Source organism: Phocoena phocoena, chromosome 9 (genome assembly GCF_963924675.1).
Source record: "Phocoena phocoena chromosome 9, mPhoPho1.1, whole genome shotgun sequence".
NCBI classification, from domain to species: Eukaryota; Metazoa; Chordata; class Mammalia; order Artiodactyla; family Phocoenidae; genus Phocoena; species Phocoena phocoena.
This window is the reverse complement of record NC_089227.1, coordinates 49,476,726-49,498,238: the sequence shown is the minus strand read 5'-3', so window position 1 is coordinate 49,498,238 and position 21,513 is coordinate 49,476,726. Positions and strand designations below refer to the sequence as shown.

At 36.9% G+C, this 21,513-nt stretch overlaps 1 protein-coding gene across 2 annotated transcripts in view; it reads right to left on the bottom strand.

Moving 5' to 3' along the window:
* Positions 1-9,996: 9,996 nt before the first annotated feature.
* The window catches only part of HEPACAM2 (HEPACAM family member 2), a 40,968-nt gene continuing 29,451 nt past the window's right edge, over positions 9,997-21,513 (bottom strand). Inside the window, exons 5-10 of one of the 2 annotated variants that reach the window (XM_065884104.1) lie at positions 18,464-18,589; positions 18,351-18,375; positions 18,221-18,258; positions 16,702-16,775; positions 13,580-13,689; positions 9,997-10,673 (exon numbers count right to left, since the gene is read on the bottom strand). In XM_065884104.1, coding sequence (XP_065740176.1) covers positions 10,670-10,673; positions 13,580-13,689; positions 16,702-16,775; positions 18,221-18,258; positions 18,351-18,375; positions 18,464-18,589 — 377 coding nt within the window. In that variant the 3' untranslated portion in view covers positions 9,997-10,669. Of the gene's footprint in view, positions 10,674-13,575; positions 13,690-16,701; positions 16,776-18,220; positions 18,259-18,350; positions 18,376-18,463; positions 18,590-21,513 lie in introns of those variants that run through there. The other variant, XM_065884103.1, reaches the window with a different exon arrangement.

Here is a 21,513-nt window from a genome sequence, read left to right as displayed (position 1 = left end):
ATCCCAGGTTGGAAGGGATTTTGAATTGACATCTCAGCCATAGACAAGCTATAAACAATTCTGGAAAAATAATCCTTCCTGTTCTTAACTTACCTATAAATCAACTTGGCTGAACATTCTAATCTTATACTTTTAGTATTAACTGTCATATTTGAGACTGTGTAACAGTGCAAGACCTATTTGCATTTATCTTCTCTTCTAGACGGTGGAGCATACTTCACCATGCCATTTGCTATTCGTAAAAACAGCAATTGTTTTATGCAGAAGCTTTCATTCTTCTGCTTCTATAACTTTTGTGTTTTCCAATAAGAAAACATATAGTCATAAGCCAGAAAAGCAAAGAGTTCTCCCATGACCTGATCATAAAGATAAACATTGTAACAATCTGGATGTGAATTTATGGGACATACTTAATTTGCTAAGCTGTATGGTGACTTTCTAAGTTTGCAGTGTGAAAATTATGTTTTAAACAAAATATATACGAATGCCAAACTGATGCGTCCTACTAGAGATGGTTTTGCATGCCCCCACTGCCCACTGTTTACACTGTTAGTGGGAGTTGTTCGTGTGACTTCTTACTTAGCACTTCTACATTTCAACAGGTCAGTGACTGAGAAGCAAACAGGCTTGCAGGCACCTGATTTTCTTAGAAGACCAAGTGGCCCCTGTTGATCCAGATGAAACATACATACATTAAGTACTGCTTGCCTTGACTTAGCTTGAAATGAAAATCTGGGAGTTGGCTTTCCCTCTGTAACCCCCTTCAGCAATGACAGTAGAAAATGTTTTCATTACCCCCAATTTATGGTTGGGAGATAGGAAGGGGAGAGAAGTGGTGGGAAACATATATCTTAGTGCCTTTACAAAGATATGCCACAAAATGCTAACCTTACTATTTGTCGCTCACAATAAAAATGCATCAGATGCAGAGGATATGAGAATTGAGTCTACTCATTAAAACTAGCTTACACTAGTTTAAACAAGTACCCACTAATTCAGAGAACTTTCAGAGCCACCTTAAACACAGACACACAGACACAGATACACACACACACACACACACACACACACACACACACACACACACACATGCCCTGCCTTCATCTGGACCTTCTTGTTTTTATATAAATAAAAGTTACACTAACAACACTCTGGGAGCAGCTTGGTATCAGAGATATGAGTTGAAATTCTGGGTACCCAATTCTAGAAATGTCAGGACCATTACCTTATCTTTATCTCTGCAGATAAAGAAGTTTGGAAATGGAAACGTTGCCTGAATATATATAAATATGTATACAGATGTTTCTATATATAAATAAATATATTTATATGTACATATGTGTATATATTATATATACACATATTGAGAGATACATACTCCTTTTGATTATAGCGTGTTGATTCTGCTTCTTAAAAAGTTCTCCATTTTTTCTACTTTTTATCTGTAAAGGAGAAGCCACCTGAACGCTGAACAAATTAAATAGTCTATGTTCTACTGCTATTTAACTCCAGTTAAATTGTCTTAGCACTTAGAGGCATTAGCTGGGGACATTGTAAGTAAACACATGGCTTCATGAAGCCTTCCGTATAATTTCACAAAGCAGTCTTTGCTGGACTGGGCCAGGAGGTAGCTAGAGGTGACACAGACATTTACTCATTAGTTGATGACATTGTAGAGATGACCCAACTTCTCTGAACCTCAGTTTCTTCATCTATAAAGTAGGGATAGTGCTTTACATAATTATTCTGAGAGATAAGGAGAATATATTTTAAACGCCCGGCAGAGGTTGGTATATATTGCACAATACATTGAACAATAAATTAAGGGAATCCATGAAAGGCCTCTGCCTCGGGTTAGTCTTTTGTGTTCCAAAGCAACGTATTCAATTTCAATTCAGTTCAATTCAATTCAATGACATAGACTTTTAGCCATAAGAAGCAAGACGCCAAATATGTAATATCTTTCACTCACCACTCTAACCTGGAAGTTGCCATGGTAACAAACAGCTCTGTCTGTTTTTGGTGATGAGGCTCCTTCACTCCAGGTTTCACCCCTCTTCTTTCTTTTACAACCTAGCTGGAGAAGCGGGCAGGCCATTACAGTCAAATCTACATACTCTGATAAAGAAAGTTCTAGGTTTCATCAATAGAATTATGTTTTAAATATCTCCGTTGCCAGGCTCTGAACCTTGATGTCCTTCCATCTTGGCCACAGTTTTTCACAAGTGGCCAGAATCACACAGTTAGTCCAAAATCCTCTATTTGGGGAGCCCTGGGCCATGCTCAGAGCCACTCCCCATTACAAATGTCACCTGTTCACACTCTCTGATTTTTACCTTTTAGGGATCCAGCTTGGGGGAAGGGAGAAAGGAAATTAAAGGCAGAAGGACATGAAATGCAACAAGGAGAAATGAAAGCAGAAAAAAAGAAGCAACATCAGGAGGAAAGGGACAAGGAAAATGAAAAGAAAGAAAGAGTGTAAATGAAGAGGATAGAACACTGTCAAACAAATGGAATTTCAGGCAGATGTGTGATTAAAATGTTAGGTTCTCCTTATTAAATGTTTTTGCCTTTTTAAAATTGTAAACATATATCAAGCAGTACACATTTCTGTAAAGTGAAAAAGAAAAAATGCAAGCCTTTCTACCCACTACTCTTTTCTTCTTTCCAGGGGTTGCTACCATTGACACTTCAGTATATTTCTTATTGAAATATTTTCTTTTTTAAAAAAATTAATTAATTGTTTGTTTTTATTTTTGGCTGTTTTGGATCTTCGTTGCTGTGTGCGGGCTCTCTCCAGTTGTGGTGAGCAGGGGCTGCTCTTCGCTGCAGTGCGCGGGCTTCTCATTGTCGTGGCTTCTCTTGTTCCGAAGCACAGGCTCTAGGCACACGGGCTTCAGTAGTTGTGACAGGTGGGCTCAGTAGTTGTGGCTCACAGACTCTAGAGCGCAGGCTCAGTTGTTATGGCTCACGTGCTTAGTTGCTCCGTGGCATATGGGGTCCTCCCAGATCAGGGATCGAACCCATTGTACCCTGCATTGGCAGGTGGATTCTTAACCACAGCGCCACCAGGGAAGCCCTGAATATTTTCTTTATATAAAATGTTTTATCTACATAAGGAATCATACCATAAAACTGACCTGTGACATATTGTTTTGCAGCTAATAATATGTGCAGAATTTTCCCTCATGCTATTATCGCTTACTTTTTAATAGCTACATAGTGTCCTAACTCAATGTAACTAGTATTTAACTGATACTCTGTGGATTGGTGTTTAGGCTGGTTTCTTCTTCCCTTCCTTTAAACATATAACTTGAAAAAGAAAAAAATTCAAAAATAATGACTGGGAAAATTGTGGACAGTTCACTGACATCACAGTACACTGTGTGTAATTACTTATTGGTGCTTACACTAAGTAGTACTGCATAAAAATCATAAGAGTACAAGTGAGGTGCCATGCTGAGTTCTTAGATGAGAAAACAAACCCTTTATGACTAGCTTCTCTTTCAGTTATTTTAGCAAAGGCAGCAGCTTGGTTAAAAATTTTTGACCTTTCAATATGTCTGCTAAGCAGGTATAGGTTTTGTAGTAATTAATAAAATGATAAGTCATGGAATTTAAGGAAATTAAAGAGCTTTTTTGGTCATCCCTCTCACATTACAGATTAGACAACCAGGACTGGGCAAAAAAACAGTGTTTGGTTTTGTATGGATATATACACTAGTATTTTTAAATAACATTTCTACATTTATAACCTAATAACTAAAAAAGTTATTTTATTTATTTAAAATTATTTCAAGACCTTCCCCAAGATGGCAGAGTAGGAAGACCCTAAATCACCTCCTCTCACAGGTACACCAAAATTACAACTACTTACAGAGAAACTAACAATGAGAACAACATGAATACTGGCAGAAACTATTTTCCACAACTAAACAACTAAAGATATAAAGAAGGAGTCATAACAAGAGGAGTAGGAGGGGCCGAGATGGGATATAGTCAGGACTCACATCCCCAAGTAAGTGACCCACAACAGGTGGAATACCACAATCACAAAGGCCCTCCCCAAGGAGTGGGGGTCCAAGCTCTACAGTGGGTTCCCCATCTCAGGGGTCCTGAACTGGGAAGATGAGCTCCCAGAATGTCTGGTTTTGAAAAACAGTGGGGCTTATGTTTGGGAGAGCTGAGGGCTGTAGGAAACAAAGACTCCATTCTTAAAGGGCACGCACAAAATCTCACATGCTCTGAGTCCTAGCACAGCAGCAGTAGTTTGAAAGTAACCTGGGTCAGACCCACATGTTGATCCTGGAGAAACTTCCAGAGAGGCAGGAAGTAAGTAGGATTCCTGTGGGGGACAGAATCACTGGTGGCAGCCATTTGTGAGAGCTCGTTCTACCGTGATGACACCTGCGATGGCAAGCACCATTTTGGAATCCTCCCTCTATCCTATAGGGGCTGGGGACTTGCCCCACTCACCAGCTGCCCAAAGTAGCTGCACGCTACCCGGTTGCACAGCAGAATGCACCGAAAGCCTACCCTGCCCTCCAGTGGGCCCACAGCCACTGCACAAGGCGGGACCTCACAGACCACCGGGCCAGGGACCAGACCTGCCCTCAGCGTGCCCACAATAGTTGTCTCTATCACACTGAAGAGCCCATGCAGCCCACATAGGGGGCACAGCACTCCTAGAGCATATAGCTCTGGTGACCAGAGGGGGAGTGTGCTGCTGGGCCCCATAGGATGTCTCTTACAAAAGATCACTTCTCCAAGATCAGGAAATGTAACTGAACTACCTAGTACATATAAATGAACACTGAGAATTAGGCAAAATGAGAAGACAAATGAGTATGTTCCAAATGAAGAAGCAACATAAAACCCCAGAAGAATAACTGAGAGAAGTGGAGATAAGCAAACTATCCGACAAAGAGTTCAAGGTAATGATCATAAAGATGCTCAATGAACTTGGGAGGAGACTGGATGAACACACTGAGAATTTTAACAGAATTAGAAAATATGAAGAAAATCTAAACTGAAGAATACAGAAAAAAACAAAAAAACACCTATAAGCAACCAACTGTAGATTAGGTGATACAGAGAAGTGGATCAGTGAACTGGAAGACTTATAGATAGTGGAAATCACCCAGGTTGAACAAAAAAAAAAAGAAAAAAGAATTTTAAAAAATGAGGACAGTTTAAGAGATCTCTAGAATAACATCAAGCATTATAGGAGTTCCAGAAGGAGAGAGACAGAAAAGGGGGCAGAAAACTTATTTGAAGTGATAGTAGCTGAAAACTTCCCTAATCTGGGAAAAGAAACAGGCATCCAAGTCCAGGAAGCAAGGAAAAATGGCTCCCAAAGTTATCAAGTGCCCTGAGAGTCAGTCTCAAAGAACTGGAAGACTATTGGAAACTACTGTTTCCAATAGTATTATTTGCCTCCTATCCCTGGTGTCTTCATTAAATATACAAAGCATAGGTAATGCAATTCATTACAATTCAAAAACCATTTATTGTCTGTGTTCTAAAGTGCATATAATGGGATGGATGCCATATGGGACACTCAGAAGAGATGGATGTCATGGGGGCATGGTCTCTGAAGTCCCCACCTCTTCAGACAACTGGTTTTTGTAGAACTTAAGCATCTTCACTAGGAGCATATTCAAACGAGAAAGTTCTCAGACACAAACAAAAACCAAACAAATATAGTCAGCCCTCCACATCTGTGGGTTCTGCATCCATGGATTCAACCATAGATTGAAGACACCCGAAAAAATATTCCAGAAAGTTCCCCAAAGCAAAACTTGAATTTGCCGTGCAGGCAACTATTTACATAGCACTAACGTTGTGTTTACAACTACTTACATAGCATTTACATTGTGTTAGGTATTATAAGTAATCTAAAGATGATTTAAAGTATAGGGGACGATTGTGTAGGTTATGTACAAATACATTTTATATAAGGGACTTGAGCAAATCTTTTCATTTCCTGAGTATTTGTTCCTTCATCTGTAAAGCAGGTATGCTTGTTCTAGCCCACAAGGCTCTTGTGAAGATCAGTGGGGGTAGTGGATGTAAAAGTATTTGTAAACTTCAAGGTTAACACGGTAATTCCAGTAAAAAGTGTACCTGGCAGATGAGAAGGAAGGAGAGTACCAGTGTTAAATCCAAGTGCTGTGTCTGATTTCTGCCTACTCATGAGAAAGGAATCTCTGCTTTCTTACTGCCTTATGAAACTAAAACATACACATTCATATGTATATGAACATGAACTTTAGAGGAATATGTAAGAATGACAGAGAAGTTCACAGGGATGCATAGAGGTAGAAGCATACAGAAGCAGAAAATTAAAACTTTCTAAAAATAAGTTAAATCTTTAATAACATAGTAAAATAGCTACCTATATGCCATGTACTATTCTATCATTCAATTTTATTAAACAGAACCTTATAAGGTGCATGATCTTATAAAACTGAGGGATCACATAAATCGTCTTAAGAGTGTATTTTGCAGTTTATTTTAACTGAAATTGTCTTATTAATATGGAAGTGCACAAATGTCAAAGAAACAAGGAAAACTTTTATTCATAAGTATTTTAATTTTTGCTTAAAATTCTATCAGTAGGATATATTCTTTCAAAATAATAAGCAGGAGGAATATGAATCTATTCCAAGTTAGAAGCAGTAATATGAAGTTAAAAATTTTAATTAACAACAGCCAAGATTATGTTTAGTAATAAGGAAGGAACTTTAGGCTGGTTTTTAAAGATTAATTTGTTAATTAGGTGAACATCTGGGTTGGTTCATCACTTCCCTTGGAAATCTTGATTAATTTATGAGATTTTCATCCCCACTTACTAAAAAAGCAGTGAGTCATCCAGTGTTACACACCAGTGACAGCAAAAGTTAATTGGATTCTAGATCCTTTCACACTTCTCCCTTCCGCAATTCCTTGCTGCTTTGAGTGGAACCACGCACTGAGTCTGTGTGTTTTTGGGTGTGAGAGAGAGACACAGAAGTGAGAGAAATAGCAAGTGATTGAAAAGTGAGTTTGAAAAAAATAAGTGTATGTGTTTGTATTTCCCTTGGTTGTGGTAAGAAAGTCTGGAGGGATACACAGAACTAGTCTAACCCAAAACCAAAACCAAAAACTAACAAAAACCAGTTATTTTAGTGCATACTTTTAATAGGATTTTGATTTGTGAATCATGTGAATGTATTATTACCTATTAAAAGGCTGTTTAAGATTGTCTATGTTTTAAAGTGTCCCAGAGTTGGGTCTAGAAAAGAGAACACAGAGATGCAGCAGTAGCTCATTGTAGTTAGGGTCTGCTCTACAAGTAAGAAGACACGTGGTCTCCAGGAGGGGATTCAAACTTGAGAAAGGAGGGGAGAGACAGATGTATCTGGGGTGACTGGGTGACTGGGAAAGCTGACCTGCTCTCTCCTAGCCCTGCAGTAAGATTTCAGCCTTTCTTTGGCTCTGACAACTAACAAATCGCATTCAGTTCAGAGGCCCCTCCTTAGAAATCCTCCTGTATATGCCGCATGATCTCAGTGGTATAAAACAATACTCTCAGATGAAGGGAAATTCATCATACTAGTTATTAACCTCATTTCTTCTTTCGCCTTGCCTTTGTAAACTCTAATTCTTCCTTCATCCTGTTTTCTTTATCACCTTTATTTTTGGGGGTGTATTTTATCTTGTTATACTATGCATTTATATGAGCTACCATAAATCCTTTCTGGAACTGGAAGGAGTAGGAATAAACGTATGCATAACTAACCTGGGAAAATGCTAACAGGTTATTTCTGGGAGGTGAGATTACAAGTGATTTTAAATTTTTATCCAGATTTATTGAGATATAATTGACATACAACATAGTATAACTTTAAGGTGTGGTGATTTGGTACATGTATATATTGTGAAATAATTATCACAATAAGGTTAGTTAACACATCCATCACCTCACATAATTACATTTGTTTATTTTGGTCATGAGAATATTTCAGATCTACTCTCTACAGGTGATTTTAATTGTCTTATGGTTAGCCTTCTGCATTTCCAAGTATATATATATATATATATTTAACAATGGGCCGGGATTCCTTCTCTAATTAGATAATTTTTTTTTCTTTTTACCAAATGTAGAAGAATATTTGTGGTGGAACTGATGGACTTTTCCAGCAGAAAAATATATAATGGTGGTAGAGAAAGAAAACCGGGAAAGAAGATAGGGTAGGTTGTAAGATTTAGTCTTAATTTTCCTTTCACCATGTTCTTCTATGAAAATATGGAAGGTATAGTATAAATATAGTGGTTCACTTGAAATACGTTTTTAAAAAATGCTATTCTTTTTTATTATTTTTAAAAATTTTATTTCTTCAATTTAAGTATAGTTGATTCACAATATTGTGTTAGTTTCAGGTGTACAGCAAAGTGATTCAGTTATACATATATTATATATTCTTTTCCAGATTCTTTTCCCTTATAGGTTATTACAAAATATTGAGTAGAGTTCCCTGTGCTATACAGTAGGTCCTTGTTGGTTATCTATTTTATATACAGCACTGTGTATATGTTAATCCAAAGCTCCTAATTTAGCCCTTCCCTCCCTTTCTCCTTTGGTAACCATAAGTTTCTTTTCTATGTCTGTGGGTCTATTTCTGTTTTGTAAATAAGTTTACTTGTATCATTTTTTTAGATTCCACATATAAGCGATATCATATGATATTTGTCTTTTTCTGTCTTTGTCTTCACTTCGTATGATAATCTCTAGGTCCATCCATGTTGCTGCAAATGGTGTTATTTCATTCTTTTTTTACTGCTGAGTAATATTCCATTGTGTGTATATATATATATATATATATATACCACATCTTCATTATCCATTCATCTGTTGACGGACATTTAGGTTGCTTCCTTGTCATGGCTATTGTAGACAGTGCTGCAGTGAACACTGGGGTGCATGTATCTCTTAGAATTAGAGTTTTCTCCAGATATAGGACCAAGAGTAGGATTGCTGGATCATATGCTAAGTATTTTTAGTTTTTTAAGGAACCTCCATACTTCTTCATAGTGGCTGCACCAATTTACATTCCCATCAACACTGTAGGAGGGTTCCCTTTTCTCCACACCCTCTCCAGCATTTATTTTTTGTAGACTTTTTGATGATGGCCATTCTGACCACTGTGAGGTAATACTTCACTGTAGTTTTGATTTGCAAGAAATGCTATTCTTTTGATTTCTTTCTCCTGTATAAAATAATAGGCCATTAGACGTCTAATGGCCTATTATTAAAGTCAGAAAATATAATCATATTTCTTCTTTTTTAATAGTTGCAAGGTGAATCATTTTATGGACCTAATGTCACTAATGTCATTTTTAAATCCCCCATTGTTGTATATTTAGGTTGTTTCTACCTTTATTTAGCCAGAATAAAATTCTAAAGAGTGGCATTGGCAGGTCAGAGTGTCTGTAGCCAATGTCAGTAAACATAAATTGACATAATCTTTCATCTTCAAGATCTACAAGACTGACTGCTCCATTCCCACTCCCTGGGACTCACTGTACCCTGAAGAGTTACCCGTGCCACTCTGTATACCTGCTTCTCTCTAGGTCTCAGATCACCTTTCTCTCACAGAGTTTCTGCAACCTAACCCTTGGTAGTTTTATCTGGTACCTTTTATCTAGCAGTCTTGACTAATGATAATTGTTATCTGAATCAGTTATTTCATTTGGGGGTTATAAAATGGTGTTTTTTAATTCTACTGTTTAGTTTCTAACTGATTTTTTAAACTACAGCAATATACAAGTAGAATCCACAACTCAATAAAGTAAAAAATTCAAGCCTGAATGTAAATAGTTATATGAGTGCAAGAGTCTTATTTTAGTAGCTGTCTATGATGCACATTGGGAAATAAGGATAAAAAATCTAATTCTATAATGTTATTTTATGTAAAATTTTTACTCTAAAATACAAAGAATCAAGGCCATATAAAAGCAAAAGCAGAATAATTTATTTGAATCCATCTTTCTTTGAACAAAAATAAAAATAAGACTCTAAGTCATTTCCTTCAGCATTTTACAAGTCTTTTCAAAAACACCATTGGTGATTGACAACCTAGAAGGCACAGTCTTGCTTTTGTGACAATCATCTTTATTATTCTGTGGTACAAATAGCAAGAAGGAAGTTTGGGAATGACATAAAAAAATACAGCAATCTTAACAGTAATGAGAATTTAATAAAACAAAGCCTGCTGAAATTTTTACTAATATAAGGTTTCCACACTTGTAGGTTAGATAGGATAGTGTCAATGCTGATGAAATGGAACATATAGATTAGAACTAATTGAGCGTTGTAGGAAACTTGATACCAAAATAGTAATTGGAAAGTCCCGTCCTTTTCTTCCTTCCGTCAGGGCAATAAAGACTGTCCGCTGAGAACTCTTTCCCCACCATGCTCCTCTGTAGCACAATGCATTGTGTGTATGCTGGAAAACCTGCAGTCTGATTTTTATAAATGACTCTATTCTGCATTAAAAGGAGTGATGAGTAAGAGGTATCGGGTTTGATTCCTTCAGTGATTCCGGATGAATATACATTTTCACTGTTTTTCCTCAATATGTGCTTTCATTATTTCGCTTCAATGCATTGCTTTGCCCATGAATGCTCACCTGGCAAAGAGATGTGTAAAATGTTCTATAGATTTCCAGGTCTACAGGTCGAAGAACCTTAAATTCTTTTATTCTTTTCCACAGCTGCAAATAATATGAGTGTTTTGAACTAGTTTAAGAAAATTACATTTACAAACCAATAAGTATAAAGAGTAAGCAATCACTAAATTCTGTAGATAATTTCCTTTTGAAACTAAAAGGTTTACTTACTTGGACGTCCTGTGAGCAAGTCGAGTTCAAAACAAACTGTGCCAAGAGCATTTAATGAGGTCAACAGACAGCATTTAAATAAATGTAGCCATAAGTTCAATAAACAAATAACTGGGCTGAGTAGCAGAATATGAACACAGGCCAACTTACCAATTTGTTAAACACCAGTTCAGTTAGGTAATAGATGCATGTAGTAATGAAAACAACACTGCTAGAATAGTCTAGGAGCCAAAGGAAAAAAATTTTGGCTGTGTTTCTATCTCAGAACCAACTGTCAAATAGAGGTAAAAGAAAGCAGGAAATTAGAGTTCTTCACCCAGACCTGGCACATTTACTTTGGGAATGGGGGAGATTCACTAACCACCTATAATACTGCATTATTCATGAAATTGATCTTTGAATTTAATTGGACGTAGAGAATAAAACCATAGGAAAGAAAAAGGGTCTCTGAATGTTTAGGGAATGTTTATTCTATTGAGGAATATTTATTCTACTGAGGATCACTGATCTTTAGTTAAAATAAGCAAACAGGAGCCCACTAAGCTATGAAATCTTTAAAAGACTGAGTCTTATTTAATCTCTGTCCCTAGGACATAGTTAATGACCTGGAGATGTTTGTGGATTGATTGTAAATAAAACAAGTGCAAAACAGTTTCTAATGAAATAAAGAGAAAATATTCTATTTGTTTGTTTTTAAAATTTAGAATAGGTAACACATCTGTATTCAAGGAAAACAACACTTGTAAAAATGTTGGCTCCTCTTTAGGATGAGCTGGAAGGGAGAAAGAGGAGGAAAAATTTTAAAGAGATATTAGAGAGAAAGGAGACAGTCTTACAGAGAAAGAGAAGAAAAGAGAAGGCAGATTCAGAGAGGGAAGACATCTCAGGATGGAGGTGAAGTCCAGACAAAGACACACAAAGGGCAACTTCCTCAGAAGATGGGGCAGAAGGAGGTGAGAAGAGAGAGGCTATGGAGATGGGGAGGAGAAGGCACTGGGGATGGGAGTATGAGGGAGTTCTTGCATGGACTGTCCCTGGAAAGAGCATGTTCTCAACAGCAGTTAAATAGTCCTTCATGTGCTGGAAAAAGAGCTTTTCTGCTTTATTTTTAACTTTCAAAGTTTATTTCTGAAATCAAATTTTATACTCCCAAGAAATTGTAGATACATTGCTCATGTCTGAAAGCAGTCTAATTTCAGAGGATGATTTTTTTTTTAATTTAAGGAATCATTTTTTTCACCTGCAAACCCCACCAAATCACTTTATTTGGTGCTCTGAAATTATAGCTGCCATATTCCACAGTTTAAAATCATCATTTATTTCATTGTTAGGAGTCTTAAAAGATAAACCTCAAGTTTTCATTTGGTTTGTTTGAAGGCTAACTGGAAAAATAGATACATAGAATAAAGGACATATAGAAAAACAAATGAATTTAAATAGGGTAATATTTTTGATTGGATACAATCTTAAAATTAGGAAGCAGACATACTCCCAAAATTCTTTATATTCCTTATTTTTAACAAAGAAAAATATCCCTTCATTTTCTATTCTCCAAAGTAAAGAGGATTAAATATCATTTTAGAGAGGTTTCTTTTTTTAAACTGTCATGGAATAACATTCCACTATTGTGTTCTATTAGATTAATAACATAATGCTATAAAGCAATTTTCTTTTCTTTTCAAACCAGAAGCTCCCAGTTCCATCAGAGTCTGCTCCTAATTAACCTGATTCCCTTTTCTCCAGGCTCCCTGAGACAAGAAGGAATGCACTGATGGGGTCCTCTGAGGTGCTCTCGCCACTTATTTAGCCCTTAAATGACTGCATAGTACCCCCAGGACTGGGTCTCCTCCCCGGAAGACCGTTTCCCATGCATTTATCCTAGCTGTTATTTTTTGATATTTACCCAGAGGTGTGCATGAATTACTTCACTAAAAGTGTTTCTTTTGCCAAAGGGGAAGTTCCTGTGTGTGGTTATTGATGTTCTTTTCAAAGTCAATAAATGACAAATAAAGAAATGATGGAAGATGATTTGTGGCAGTTACGCCTGCAGGCAGCTACAGCCCACAAAAAAGGGAAGTTCATTTCACTATTTCAAAAGGCTGTAGGCTTAGTTTTCCACAAATGGGAAGGGAAGGCAACTGCTTGGTGTCAGCCCCGAGGTTAACTGGATAAGCAGTTTCCTGGCTTTGGCCTCAGCTTAAGTTTTACTTCTCTGGGTGTGAGGCCAGTGGTTTTATTCACTTGGGAGTAGACTGCTTTGAATATGTGAGAGGTGGGCGTTTGATGGTGACACTGTTGGGCACATTTTGTGGGTTTGTTTTTTTCCTGGTCCTATTTGTAGTGATAGATCACTGGCTTTAAAACTACCACAGTCACTGGAAAATCATCAAGATAACCAAGATGGCTTGAGAACTGGTCTAAAGACCCCTTTCTTACCAAGATGTGGATTCCCTGGGGGAAATGCTAGATTCTAGAGCTCTGCATCTGGTCCACTGGCCCCAGAAGATACTTGTGTGTTAGCCTGTTTTATTTATTAAAACTATTTTCAGGTGGGAAAGTCTGTTCAAATGTACAGACACTATAATTTCATTTTTAATATTTTTTTCTTCTGAGCCTTTCAATAAACTCTGGGGACAGCTGGGGATGCATGCTGAGTCCTTTCAATGTAGCATCATCAAATGCAAGCTCATACTTACTCTGGATGGTCTTGCTGTTGGGCAGGGATGTGCTGAATAACTTCGTAAATTGTACTGTGCAAATCTTGCCCTGGTACACCATCAGAGGTTGGAACAGATCTCGTTGGCATCTAGAAAATGTGGCACGTTAAAAAGATTGGCAGACTAGTAATAGTATTCCCACTACATTGCATAGTTGAAAACAACTGGAAGAGGTTAAGATTAGAAAATTAGAACTATTTAACTTCCCTTCAATATCCATTTCCTCCTTGCTACAGTTCCCTGCACTGGCCCTATGGTAGTTTGTGCAGTGGCATAGCTATGAGGTCAGAGAGGAATAGCTGGACAAACTATCACTTTTTTTCTCCATTTAAGAAAAAAGCTGGCAGTACTGTAAAGGAAATACAGTAGAAAAAAATAGCAAAAGAGAAGATATCAGGATAGCTTAGAATCAAAGAGCATATATTACTATCCTTTATATTACATCTCAGTCTTACCTTTCTGACACTAATCGCCAATCATGTGTGCAAGGGTGGTTTAGAAAAAAAGGATAACTTACAGGCAGAAGCCTTCATCACATTGCAAGTTAGTGAAGACAGTACCAAGAAATACAGAACACACAAAAGAAGAGGTTTTGGTTTGAATGCAGTAATGGGCTCTAAAAAGTAAGGCTTGGATGTATGTGGAAAGTACAGTAGTGTATGTCTGTCTGGTTAAAATCAACATGTATTTTATTGAAATTGGCATTCATGTTTCATTAACTCCTATTCCTTATATTTGATACTGTTATGCTTGTAAACACTGTTTTCCAATCACTTAGCTAAAGTCTGGTTCCCCTCCTCCTCCCAAACTCATTCTATTTTCATTGTACTTCTGGCCACTTTCAGTCCTTTATATTTATACAGATCCACCTAGAGGACTCTTTGCCCTTGATAAATCATCTGAAGAGTTCTTTATCTCATTTGACCTGCTAGGTTACTTTGGAATATCTTAGCTTTAGATTTTTCTGGAAACTGCCTGTTTCTATTCTACTTGTTAAAGCTCTCATGGCAGTCCTAGGCTATTCATCCTAGGACTGAATAGGTGATTCATCCTATCATTTTTGTGTCAAGGGGATTTTGGTTTAGAGTTTTGTTTTTACTTAAGATCAACTCTTGATTTTCTTTGGTATAGAGGTGTTCAGAGGCTATGATAAAAGGAATCTATAGATAATGACTAACTTACTCAACTAACCTAATATTAGACCTGTTAGCAAGTAATAAATTTGTTCATTTCATGCCATTGCTTTCTGTCCAATTCCCCAAAAGAAGTGCTAAATGGGCAATGAAATGTACAGTAAGTAGAGAGAAGAGGAGTATGCATCTGTACATGTATCACAACAAACTCAAAGATGATTCTGATTTTTAAAAACTCAAAAAGTTAGTAATCAATTTATTTTCCTTCTTAACTTCAATTTTGAGATCTTGGTAATGTTATTATTATTCCTTTTCTTCTCAAAACCATTGCATTTAGCTGTTAATCTTCACACATAACTGCCATTCTGGCTGCTTCTCACACAGATCCTCCTACTCATGTCTGGGTCCTTCTGCTCCATGGGTTGTTGGTGTTGGTTTCTCACTTCTTCCCAAAGCACCTGGAATTGCCAGTGAAGGACCTCAGCTGATTCCTCAGGAGTTTTCAGCATTGAAGATGGGCATAGTTCCAAGTTGAGTTATTCTACTTACGACAGATATAAGCGGGGCTTCTGATACGTAATCAAGCACTCATTTCTCTGCCTCAGGCTCTTTAGAACTGTAGTATTTTGAGCAGATAGAGGTCCTCTCAATAAAATCTTGAAACTGAGTACTGATTAATTGCAAGGCTAAATTTAAAGTTTCCTACATAGATCTCACTCCTTTCCAATGCATTCCTAGGAATAAAAACTGACTTCAAAATTCACTTTTAAGTCTTATTAGCTCTTCAGTTTCCTGCTTTCCCATTTAAAAGCCACACCTGAGAGGGGTGCTTTCTGCCATGGTGAGGAGCTGTTTGAAATAACTGATCCACCAAATATTTATTTTTGTCTTTTTGGTTGTAGAAGTGAAGGGTGAGCCAATCCTGCATGAGACTGAATAGGACATTGCAAAGCTTTTGCAATGCAGTTTTTCTCTTCATCTGTGATGATGTGGGCACTGGTGCTACGACTCACCCATAGAAGGATGAAATCCAATCAATCCCCCTCCATTACTCACGTGGCATTTGAGAACTAAAGCCTGTGGCCAGGTAACTTACTGCTTGAACCTTAGAATCTTATATAGAATTCTCTGAACAAGTGAGGTAACCAATCCCTAACAACAAATATTGATAGTTCTCTTTTAAAAAAGGAAATGAAAATGCCCAGAGGCAAGTAGTCCGTTTCTGGCCCCTTCCTTAAGTGAACTATCATAGGGGAATACGGAAACATAGGAAAGATCGGTTGTACATAAATCTGTAAAAATGTTAATGAGCTGATTAGCTCAGAGAAACATTCTGCTTGCCTGTTAAACAAAACTGATTGCTGAAAAGACCTTGTCTGCATGGACTGAAAAAAATGGCTTCAACTGTATAAAAGTTCCCGCTCTCACATCTCATGCACCTTTAGGAAAAAGTAAAGATATGTACCTGCATACTTTGGGTTTATCTGGTACCTTCCTTCTGAAGAGCATAAGGTACCTTCAAGGGTATAATCAATTGTCTTTGTAATGTCCTCATGAGATATGAGGAGGAAATAAAGGGGAAACTGAGCAACAGAGAGAGTCAGTGAAGTGAGAGGCTGCAGTCATCAAAGTGATGCAGAATTATTTAAACCAGGGACTCTTGGTCCCCTGTTTATTCACTTCTCTTGACCTTCAACCTAGTTAATTCTCTCTTCCCTGAGCTTACCAGGTAAAGAATGTTTATGAATTCGTGTAACTTCCTTATTTGTGTTAGCTTTATTGATAGAGGCTGAGAAAGATGCTTTAGTTCCCCAGATCCGGCAACGTCATTCATTACAGAGTGAGTAAACACTGCTGAGGGTAATGCAGCCATCTGACCACACTGCCCACATGCTAAATGAATGCTGCTTACACCTCTGGTGAAGCAGAATGCTATTTCTGGGCTAACTGGCCACTAGCAAAACCAACCCTGGGAACACCAGAAGCATCTGGAAAAGCAACAAATTCATATATTCCAAAGTCATCCAGAGCATCTTCGTGGCCTGAAATGGAAAACAAATACTACTTACAAACCAAATGCCTCAAATTGCTATTGCTATTTTTTAGAAAAACCTTTATAAAACTTATCTTCATGGTTTGCTTCAAGTGGTATGTGTATAAAACCAATTTAACATTTCTTAATCCCCTATAGTCATGCTGCCACTAAATAGTATTGGAAATCACTCCTGTTGAAGCTCAGAACTGAAACTGAATTGGGACAATTATTCTTAAAGTCTGATGTGGAAACAGTGTATTATATATTAATACACTGTTTATAAATAATATAATATTAATATATATATTATATTATATTATATAAATACATGTGGGCAGCCTTGTTCTTTGTAACTCTCAGTTACCAGACACTTATAAACACCAAGGCTTCAATCTGTCAATCACAGCAGCTCTTAATCCACCCATAATATCTACTGTACTCTGCTAGATCTAACAAAGTCCACCAGGACTAATAAGAATAAATAAGCAACTATTGCTGCCCATACATACAAAACAGAAAACAAGTCCGATGTCACCTAAACTATCATCAGTAAAATGACAGGAATGGGGTGGTTGGGAGGAACCAGGTGGTCTCTGGGGCCTTTCTGAACTCTGACGGTTTATCATTTGTGAGAAAGGACTAGACAAGAGGAAGAAGACCCATGTTTACTGAGCATCCAGGCATTGCATTAGGCACTCCACCTACATTACTGGATTTAATTCTCAGAGCAACCCTGAGGGGAAGTTATGATCTCTATTGTATACATGAGTTGAGGTCAGGAAAAATAATTAATTTTCCCAAGGTGACATTGGGGGAAAGTGGCACAGATGGGATAGAAACCCAGCTCCTCTGACTCCAAGGCCTGAGCAAAAGCCCCACTGTTAACTTATAACAACTCAGTAGGGAGTCAGAAGTGAGGGGCACCGCTGGGGACAGAGAAGCAGCAAACCTGTGGGACCTCCCTTTCCTCTTCTCCCTGGGAAGGAGCTGCCAGCACTGTATCTCCTTTAGGAACTGACACAGTGAGAGAACCCTTGGGCATTTTCAAAATAATAAGAGGATCAATGGAACAGGATTCAGCAGAACTCAGTGATGGCGGGCAAGTGACAGTCTCTCTGAGCCTTAGTTCTCTTGTCTGTGGAATGGAGTTGAAAGTGCCTTTCAGGCTTATCTTACAGGCCTGTGTGACTTACATAAAACTAATACAAGGGATAGAACTTTGTGAAGTGAGGGCAGTCATCCTGGGAAGGGAGTGTTAGTGTTATCTCATGTGAATTCTGTTATGTAACTAGTACATTTTACATATATAATTAATATCAACAATATATATTAATATACATTAATATTAATGTTGATAACATTCAATATCAATATTGAAAACATATCAATTAATATTAATGTTGATAATAATCAATTAATATTGATAACAGCCCCTCTCAGCCCAGCCATTACCTGAAAACGTTTGAGCTTTCCTGTATTCGGTTTCTGGCCTGAAAAGACAAATTGGTGTTTCTGTCAGCCTTAATCATTGAGGAAAAAGCATTCAAGAGAAAAATTATTTTCATAGAAACATATGCATTACCTGCCTTCTAGCTTTTGCTTTATAACTAAAACCAAAAAAGAAGAAACACAGTAAGATACACTTTAGTGCACATATAAAACCATTCAAAATTAAAAAAAAAAATTTTAACCTACCTTTGTAGGGTTGATATTTTTTCCATAGGAGGAGAAGACACATGGATATAATCAAAAAGAGTGATATTCCAGTTATACTTGCTAAAGGGGACAATGATTTCCCTTTTTGTGCAAGTTTCTCTATTCCTAAATAAAAAGACAAATATATTTTTATTAAAGATCAATAATAAATTGATCCTAAATAAATAAATCCTAAATGGTACAGTACTGCAAATGTGTATATATATATATATATATATATATATATATATAGAGAGAGAGAGAGAGAGAGAGAGAGAGAGTGAGAGAGAGAGAGAGAGAGAGAAAGAGAAGTCTGAGTGAGACCAAACAGGCAGGCACTTATTTTAGAATACATACTAAACTCTCTAAGGATATTTGTGATTGGAAATGTGGTGAGCTGTCCAGGATAATACCAATATGTTGTACTAGATGTAGCAAATAGCTCATATCATACTTTTCAATAGTGTTCACCAGCATTTAGCTTGGATCTGTTGGATCTCATTGTATAAAATATCCCCAGATGCTAGGTTGTTCTCTCTCTTTCCATCTCACTCTTTTAACATTGTTCAGGTATGTGGATTTTCTAGGGCAGTGGTATGTAGTTAAAGGTGTGAGAGGGGAGGTGTTCATTTCAAATAATTACTAATTTTTGACCAATAAAGAAATTTTAATCCCTAAAATAGAATGTGTGTATGATTGTCAATAAGACATTTAAAGTGCCACCTTTGACTACAATTCACTGTTTTGCAAGTCATTCCTTTTGTTAATATCTCTATATAAAATATAGTGCTAAAAGCTAACACTTGCTGAGTGCTTATAATACATCAGACTCTTCTAAGAGCACATGATACGTATTAACCCATGGAATGTTCACAACAATGTTATTAGGGAGGTAATATTATTATCCCCTTTTAGAGATGGGAATCTGAGGCTTGCCTGAGGTCACTCAGGTAGTAAGTGGCAAAGTCCAGATGTGCCCCCAGACTCTTGACACTTTGTGCTGCCTCACTTTGATGCTGTTTTGACAAAACTTACTAAGTATGGCAATGTTAACACCAGTTCCAGACTATAACATGCTTAGTCAGAGAGTTAATCTATAAAGTGGAAAGTTGTGTGGCCTTCAACAAAAGCAAGTAACAGATGTCTTCCATGTTATCATGTGAATCAGACATTGATGTGGAAATGAATGGTGGCAGTTGCCTGTCTCTGTCCAGTTTAATGTGGAAGTGAAAGTTATGGGATGTCACTTCCCTTCTGCCGTGGTGGAGAACAGCTTGGAGGATCTGGGTGTGGTGAAGAACATGGTGTGGACTCAACTCTGCAATAAATATCCAGCCTGCACCATGTTGTCTTCCACCACAAAGCCTCTACTGAGGTCTCCAGCAGCCAAGATAAGGATGAAACCTTAATCTTTCCTTTCTTTCATTGTGGACCTATATGTACTCTCAGCTTTTCTACCTACAATGCTTTCACTTTTTAATCTTCCCAGAATCTTTTCATAATGTAGTGTAGATCATATATGTTAAACTCCAGTTAAAAAGTCATGGAAATCATGCTATCTCCTCTAATTTTCCCATGTAATACTGTTCTTGTACTCCCTTTAAGTCCTTAAGAGTTTAAGCAGGTTGCTTTTCATCACCAAAAATCTTTACCATCTCAGATCGTATATTTATAAATTTCTGATATGCATTCAGAGAATTGTGCTCTTAAAATGTTCTTTTTATGGGATTACAATAGCTGTGTAATATTTATTGCTTTTAAACAGATTTTAAGGTAAAGTCCTTTTAGCTTTGGGTGGAAGAAATAAATGCAAGGTAGTATAAAATGGACTAGAATGGCAATTTATTGGTTCTGATCTAGACCAGAACATCACAAAACTTATTAGAAATGTTATTTTTCCTCCTTTTCTCTTGGTTAATAATTTGTTATATTCTTCCACTGTTAGAATGCTGAGCTTTAGGTTTGTAACTACTTTAGCATTTGGGTGATCTCTGTGTGAGGTCTTAGCCTTTCTTCAGATACTGTGTTCCTACTTCACAGGTTTGTTCTCTCTAAAGAGCTGGGAAGCTTTGAATGAGCCACTTGACTCTAAGGGTCTGGATTTTTCCAGTAGTAAAAGGAGGAGGCCTGAATGATTGGTTTTTAAGTTCTTTTGTTGCTCAGATATTATATGACTCGAGGCAGCCAAAGAGTTTTACATGAAGTTTATGTAAATAGGACACTATACCCAATGGTATGTTAGTAACTGAGTATCAAAAAGAATTATATGCACACATATACATACAAAAGTTATAAATTTTACTGATATGAAGGATGTGTAGCCTAATTTAGAATTAATAATAAAATATGCAGTACTCTTTATTGTTAATTCCATATATCTAATTGATTCTCATGGAATGCTTTTGTTGATTTTTGCTGAACTCTTGCATTTTCAACCTGTGGGTGATATGCAACCATGCTTTGAAACAATTATACTTCAAATAAATGCTTGGTTACTATCCAATTCAGCAAAGAGATAGTTTACATCATAGATGAACAAGTGTAGCTTCAACACGAACGCTGGCTGATATGTATTAAGATGAAAGTGAAACAACAATGACATTCATTGGAATTTCATTTAACAGTGATGTGAATGGCTTCTTTGCTAAATTGGAAAATAGATTTTGAATACCGGGAGAACTCAATTTTTTTTCGCCATATGTAATGTAATGGCTACAGAAACAATGCACTTTTAAATTTAATCTGTATTATCATCTCCATCACTTTCTTAAGTGTAACAATCAACAATTTCTCCATCACTTCCGTATGTGTAGACAATCTTATTAACTGAACAACATCCCCTGAGTTTTGAAAAGTATTTTCATTATTATTAAGTTCAAAATATTTTATAATATTCATTGTGATTTCTTATTTATCCTAGAGATTATTTAGAAGCATATTGTTTAATTTCCTCATGCCTGGGAGTTTTCTTTCTTGATTTTTTTAGTTGAATTCCACTCTATTTAGAATGCATACTCTGCTTGATATAAATCTTTTGAAATTTGTTGAGA